The following is a 7488-nucleotide window of genomic DNA, read 5'->3' on the forward strand; positions in this document are numbered from 1 at the left end:
TTAGAAGCCTGTGGTGGTGCATGCTTTTAATCCCAGCACTTTGGAGGCAGAGGAAGGTGGATCTCTGTGAGTTCAAGGTCAGCCTGGTCTACATAGTGAAAGTCTATCTTAAAAAAAAAAAAATCCAAGAGTTCTTGCTATTTAGTTGCCACTAGGAATGGAATGGAAGATCAAATATCATAAGAATTAAAATTATCTTGGCAGCCTTTCATCCACCAGAGCCTCGGGACACACAGCTCAGCTTGCAGGAAGTGTAATTGACAGCTCCTTTATCTAGGAGAGCTGTCTGGTCAGCAGAATTGTTTAAAAAGACACACCACTGGAGTGCTTTCTATAGGGTCATAACCACCCCTTGATCGTGCAGATGGCTACATCCTGGAATAAAATGGTCTAGTATTTCCATATGACGTGTGCATCCCCCCCCATTTCATATAATTCTCAATACAATGTAGCACACACACATAGCTGTTTTACTGCATTATTTTTGGAATAATGACCATAAAGGAGCCTGTTTAATATGGTGTTTTTCCCAAATCCTGTCCATGGTTAACTGGATCCAAGGATGTAGAACCTGTGGGCACAGAGGGCTGACTGATACATTTTTCTTGGTTATTATTAGTACACCAAGCTCTTAACCCATGGCCTTTTTGATTCACTTACTGGTTTGTTTGAAAACTGGCAGTTTTCAAAACTGAAGTCATGTAGTTCAGTCAGAGGAAACCAGACAAAGAAGTCTACCTGGTAAGACAAGTAGAAGGGGGGCATCCCGAGAAGGCGATCCATACCCTTAGGGCTGTCTCAGTCAACTAAACAGTATCTTTGGCCAACCACTAATGGAGGGCTGCCCTTGTCCCAATATTATCTGCAAAGAGCCAGACAACAAATATTTTAGGCATTGGAGCCTATTTGGTCTCTGTCACATCTCTGGCACTATTGCTACTGTGGGAAGGTAGCCAATGATAATAAATGTGGCTGTGTTTCAATAAAACGTTATTTATAAAACCAGGTAGCATGATGACTTTGGCCCATGGCTCTGTATAGCTTTCTGACTTCTACAGGCAATCCTCAAATTGGCATGGCTGTTGGGTTTGGTCAGCTTCCAGCACCATGCTGGCTGGAGCAGTGGCAGGACAGGATACATCAGATAAGTCTGGGCAAGTGTCCAAAGACCTGCACAAGCCTGAGTCTTCAGTCTCTGACAGAAACCTTGGGAGGTCAGGTCAGGACAAGTGGCACACAGTGAGGCTCTAGCTGAGGGGGAGGGAGCTGAGCTTTATGGGTTGGTTCATTTCGGTTGGGTTTTGTTATAGTTACTACTTGAAGGTTACCATAGAGTCAACTCCTGCCACAAAATGACATTGGGGATACCAGTCAAGTACCATCCTTAAGGTTGAACTTGGCATCTCTCTTAAGAAAAGAAAATCTCATGTCTGTCTCAACGTTTGAGATGCACTGAAAAGGTAGGGTCAGCTGGTGATTGCTTGCAGGAGGGGAGCACTGCCGGTGGGGGTCTGTGGATGCCACCCCGCTCTGAGACTTGGACCCTGCGATTACACTGACTCTCCACACAAGCTCCTTGCCTCTGTGCTGCCTCTGGACTCTGTCACATGCCTCCTCCAGCAATCTGCACTCGGCAGTGGGTACCTGCTCCCCTCACCTTGTCCTTTGGTTATTTCTCCTGCTCTTCTCTTTCAGAGGGTCAGTGCCAAGGCGACAAGTCAATGTTCTGTAGGATGGAAGTCTTGTCTCGCTATTGCTCCATCCCCAGCTACAACAAGCTCTGCTGCAAGTCCTGCAACCCGCCCGGCAACCTCAGCCTCATAGAGGACGCAGGCGTGGACCCTCCACCGGGGAAGCACAATGACATCGATGTGTTCATGCCCACACTCCCGGGACCCACTGTAGCTACACAGGTGCAGCCTTTGTCAGGGCCTCCCTTGGAGGTCCCCCTCAATGCCTCTGGCATCAATGTCACGGAAGACCACCCAGAAACCAATGCTGTGGATGTCCCCTACAAGCTCCATGGTGTGGATGAAGAGGTCCAGTCTACCAACCTGATCCCTCGACGACCAAGCCTGAATGTAAAAACGAGGAACCAAAGAATCCAGGAGCTCCTTAATGCAGTGCAGAGAAAAGAGAAGGCCGGAAAGTTCTAATAAAATGGAAAGATTCGCATCAACAGCTTTTTCCCCTTGCTTATAGCTCTATTCCATGGGATGGAAAATCCTGTGTTGTGCTTCCAAAAGGTTTGGAAAATAGTACAAAAGGATATATATGGAGAGGGGTGGGCATGTGACAATCAGCCTAGCATGTATTTTCCAGGCTAGGAATGACCTCAATCTTGTGGTGATCTTAGGTTTAGAGTGGAATATCCAAGTTCCCTAGTTTCTATCAGTGTTGGGAGGTCAAGAGGGATGACTCTGAGAGAGAAAAAACTTGGCTCCAACTTACTAAGCAGTAGTTGAGAACCTCCATTTCCTTGGTGATAGTCCCCAAGGCATGAGACCACTGGGGACTATTAAGTGACATGATGTTTTATTTAATAGATCAGTTGCCAGGTTGAGTACACTGAAGTGGAGGTCATGAGCCAAAATGATCTCAAAGGCCAGGCAGATGAGTGGATAAGTGTGGTAGCTAGGAGTGGACTTTAACCAACCAGAGCACAACATCTATCTAGGGCTGTTGGTATGCTCCAACCAACCAGAGCACAGCATCTATCTAGGGCTGTTGGTAGGTTCCAGCTCTAGCTGCCAGTGTGACATTTCTGCCTTACTAACCTGGCCTTGTCCTATGTTGCACAACCAGTGATCTGGGTTTCCTGTACTCAAAATATATTAACTTGCAGGAGTGGGAGTAGGAGAAGACCTGGGAGTTTTAGGTCTACACCCGCCAGGCTATAACCGCTGGTCTTTGTTTTAATTATTACCTAGTTATCTGGTGCAGTTTCGACATCTGGTGCTCATGGTGTACAGTGTTTTGATCTCAGTCAAGCATGGGCTGTGCACCTATCTAGTTCTTTCCAGGAAAGTGATGAGACTTCTATAATGGGCATACGAGGACAGTTGCAAACAGGAGCCTTTGGGTCAAAGGCAACAAGGATTCTCTCCTCTCCACTCATCTTGGCCTTGTGTGCTGCCTCCCAGTATTCTTCTCTGGCCAGCCTGGGCCAAGGCCATAGAGAGGAAGGATGTCCTCTGCTGGGGTGACCCAGCTTGTGACCCAAGGCCCAGGACTCTCCCTTTCCTGGGCTCCCAGTACCGCCACCGGGGTGGTAAGGTACCAGGTTCTGGGGCCTCAGGTTAAGAGGGTGGGTTTTGCCTGTAGTCTTACCTTGGCCTTGCCCACTTCCAACCTTTAGAAGTTATAGAACCCAACAACACTGTCTGCCATAGGAAGTACAGGGTGGGAGGTGGGAGCCCCACTTTATCTTTAGAAGCTTAGATAACTTCGTTTGTGGTAGAATAGTGTTTGGTGAGCCAGATGTGAGGGGGGATTAAAAGGGAGCCGCTGGATGATTTGTCTCTCATTCCCTGGCATTTTGTGAGCATGTCACACCAACATCCCCACATGGAAAGACCCAGGGCACATTAGCTCCCTAGCTGGGTCTAACCTGACCGTAATTCTGAGACTTCTAGAAGTTCTGTGTTCTCACCAATCACAGATGATTATTTTCTCTTAGTGACACTCCCTCCCCCTCAGTCCTGCCAATCAGAGTAAGAATCCTGAGACTTGAGTCAATGCCCTTGTGGCTCATCCTCCACTGAGTTTTGAGGTGCTCAGCGTGCTTGTGTAAATCTGCATGTGCGTGTGTGCGTGTGGGCAGGGGTGTCTATGGATGGTCTGTGGGAAGAAGTCAGCGTATAGAGACCAGCTGGACTAATGTTTAAGATGGTGCTTAACTTCCTTCCCAGAAGGTGGACAGACCCTGCCACCCTTTCCTTGCCTCCCACATCCCATACATACTACTCACTGCCTGGCTCCCAAAGAACCAAACTGGAAAAATGCCTTTGAATATGTCTCCTAGGATGTGGTTGAGAACAGGTCTGCTTTCCTGCCTCTTGAAGCAGGGAATGAATCCTATGGCTGGTCCTCATTTGTTGAATCCAGGTCAGCTGGGTTTACCCACGGGTTGAAGAACTGAGTATTTCCCAGCTTCGGTAGAATGTAGAGGAATGTTCTAGACTTATAGTAGCCAGGATATGGCTGAGTTTACCCATTCTAGTGGCTATAGGATAGTAACACCCCGTTGTCCGATCTCAGTAAAGCAGGGCTTCATAGACGCCCCATGCCGAACAGCCCCAGCAAGTCAGATGCCCTGAGGGAGATGAGGTCCCACAAGACATCCTTGGTGTCTTGCCAGGCCTCTATGGAGCTAGTGGTGCTCATGGGAACAAGTGCCCACTGGGCTCAGAGACACTGTGAGTTCCTGAGCATGGGACTATCCAGAGAACGGACTTAGAAGCAGCCCTAGGCAGTCAAAGCAGCTTTTACCTCTGAGGCATTCTTGTAGCCCCAGAGGCAGGTAGGGGTCCTCTAGAAGTCTTCAGCACTGTGTGATCACCCAGGCTGTCCTACTTCACCCGGAAAGAAATCCCAAGGCACCTGGGAGTCATTTTTTATTCTTAGGGAGAATCAGGCCACTTTGAAGAAAAGTCCCTAGGAAATCCCGTGGAATTTCGCCTATAAACCTCACATTTGTGTTTTAAGAGTCGTCTTTTGGGGTCTGTTTTAAGTATATAACTGGTACTCAATAGCAATGTCTTTGTCCGAGGTAACATTCTGACTTTATCTACTCCTGTGTGACAGGTGGCCACCAAATGGAGCCAAACACGGTGCTCAGCTTAAATCACAACATTTTATCTGACAACAGCCATTGATGCGTTTTTGTTCTGTATAGTAAAACTTGACTCTTTACTTTCATAACTTATTAAAGCATCTGTGGTTTTGCAAATCATGACCGTGTTGGTTTGTTACCTTGACTACACTCATCCCCAGCCTAAACTTGGGAAGGAGAGACATGTCACATTGGCAAGCCCATCTTGGCCATGAGCCCCAGACTCCTGGGGCAGGGAGACATCTAAGAACACTGGCTATGGCTACTTAAATCAGCACCCCATGGGGGAGAAGGGGCATCCTCTTCTAACTTACCTTGGGATATGACTTAGCCAAGAGTCACCTCAACCCAATTACTGTGACCCTTTCTTCTATGAGTAGGCTTTCCAGGAGAAAACACTAGTCACTGAGCTAAATTTGAAATCCAGAGAAACAGAAACACTTTTAGAGTAAAATAAGAAACATACAAAAAAAAAAAAAAGAAGAAGAAGAAGAAGAAGAAGAAGAAGAAGAAGAAGAAGAAGAAGAAGAAGAAGAAGAAAGAAAGAGAAAAAAGAAAAGGAAATTTTTCTGGAATTCAAGCTTAATTGGAAGGCTTGTGTATTTTCTAAATTTAGGCAGCCAACCTGTTAGCAGCATTGCACTGAGGAAGTGTTCTCTCTCACCCACTGTGTGCTAGCCAGTATTGGGGAGTGGGTAGGGAACTGGGGGCAGACTCCTCTAATTGTGTAAAATCCTGGGGTGGGGGTGGCTGTGAAGAGAATACGTGGCTGTGAGCTATTGGGTGCTACATGCTAGGAGTGCCCCATGTTTCAGAAGCTTTGCTATTCTAATATCTTATTGTATTCATTTGATAATTCTTAATAACTCCTGACTGTAGATTTTAGTTTATATTTCTACAGTATTGTCAACTTCTACCTTTTTTATAAAATCACAGGCCACTTCACCATTTTGCAAATATCTAGTTGATACTGCCTTCTTGGTGACATCATTCAATGATGAGGTGACACAGGCATTTGTATGAGCTGTGTAAACAGTTTTTAACATCGTCTGTTTGTTTTAAAAAGTTTGCTTATGTATGTGTGTGAATGCCACATGTGTGAGGCTTCTACAGAAGTCAGAAGAGGGCATCAAATTCCCTGAACCTAGATTTAAGGGTGGTTGTGAGCCCCCTGGTGTGGGTGCTGGGAATCACACTCTGGTCCTCTGGGAGAGCAGCAAGCACTCTTACCGATTGAGCCATCTCTCCAGCCCTCATTTCGAGACTATTCCAGAGCTCATCATTTAGAAAAGGTTGGTCTCAAACTTGACAGAGATCTGCCTGCCTCTATTTTGCAACTACCAGAGTTATAGGAGTGTGCTCCCACACCCAGATCAGTCTAATATTTTCCCATCAAAATCCTTATTGACACCAAGGTCATTTCTTCCTTCTTGTGTACACTTCTCCATTCCTTTTTCCCTCCTTTCTTATCTTTTGGGCCATGTGCTCCCCTGTAGTAGAAGGGCAGCTTGTTTGTTTCTGGACCACTCAGCAGTTCAGACCCGAAATAACCACACAGAAACTGTATTAATTAAATCACTGCTTGACCTATTAGCTCTAGCTTCCTTTTGGTAGCTCCTACATATTAATTTAACTCGTCTCCATTAATCTGTGTATTGCCACGAGGTTATGGCTTACTGGGTAAATTTCAGGCATCTGTGTCCGGCAGGGCTACATGACTTATGGCTTCTCTTCATTCTACCTTCTCCCTCCCAACATTCAGTTTACTTTTCCCTGCCTAGCTCTGCTCTACCCTATCACAGGCCCAAAACAGAGTCTTTATTAACCAAAGATATTCACAGCATACAGAGGGGAATCCACATCATTCCCCTTGCCTCCACTCCCCATTTCTCCAGAGACACCTGTGAGGATTATTTAGCCTCTAAGCATGCCTTTGAGGGGTTCTGACATAGCTGATATTGGCAGACCCATCCTGACAGTAGCAGCACCATTACCTGGGCTGGGTCCTGAACTATGTGAAATGGAGCCTGAGCAGAGCATTAGCATCCCTTGCTCTCTGCTTCCAGGGTGTGGATGCAGCCAGCTGCTTCCAACCCTGTTGTACACTTGAATTGTGAGCCAAAATAAACCCTTTCTCCACTAAGTCGTTACAGGAAAAGAAACTAAGACACAGAGAAAACAGAAGAAAATTCTCCTTGTGCTCTGGCAGGGAGGAGGAAGGTCAGCCTGGTCTCTGAAACGAAAGCTTGTCCCCAGGAGCAAGGCGTTACTGGAAACTTTTAACCAGAATATGATCATCAGACAGTTCCAGCTCTTCAAGTCTCTCTTTGATGAGAAGAGGATAGTACAGGGCCATGCTATCCTGAATGTGGCCAATGTTGTCTAATCTTGGGAGACAAACAGGGCCAGGCCTGCTTAGTGTTTGGATGAGAGGGAAAGTAATGCTCATATCAGAGCCCAGATCTTGGCAACTGCAAATCTGAGATTTTACAGGAAGATTATCAAAGCCCAAAGAAGAAAGATGCAAAACCCAAAACAATAGAAAGAGGAGAGAGACAGACAGACAGAGAAGAAGTGAATGTATCTCTTCTTAAACTGACAATGAACTATTTACCATGACAGGCCATTCTGAACCTCAAAGCATAGCCCAGCAA

The 7488-nt window shown here is 46.2% G+C and overlaps 1 protein-coding gene across 1 annotated transcript in view; it reads left to right on the plus strand.

Moving 5' to 3' along the window:
* Adamts2 (ADAM metallopeptidase with thrombospondin type 1 motif 2) overlaps positions 1 to 2738 on the plus strand; it is a 198748-nt gene extending 196010 nt beyond the window's left edge. Inside the window, exon 22 of the mRNA XM_057774650.1 lies at positions 1696 to 2738. Coding sequence (XP_057630633.1) covers positions 1696 to 2156 — 461 coding nt within the window. The 3' untranslated portion in view covers positions 2157 to 2738. The remainder of the gene's footprint in view (positions 1 to 1695) is intronic.
* Positions 2739 to 7488: the final 4750 nt, after the last annotated feature.

The sequence above is a fragment of the Chionomys nivalis genome, chromosome 7 (assembly GCF_950005125.1).
Source record: "Chionomys nivalis chromosome 7, mChiNiv1.1, whole genome shotgun sequence".
Classification (NCBI taxonomy): Eukaryota; Metazoa; Chordata; class Mammalia; order Rodentia; family Cricetidae; genus Chionomys; species Chionomys nivalis.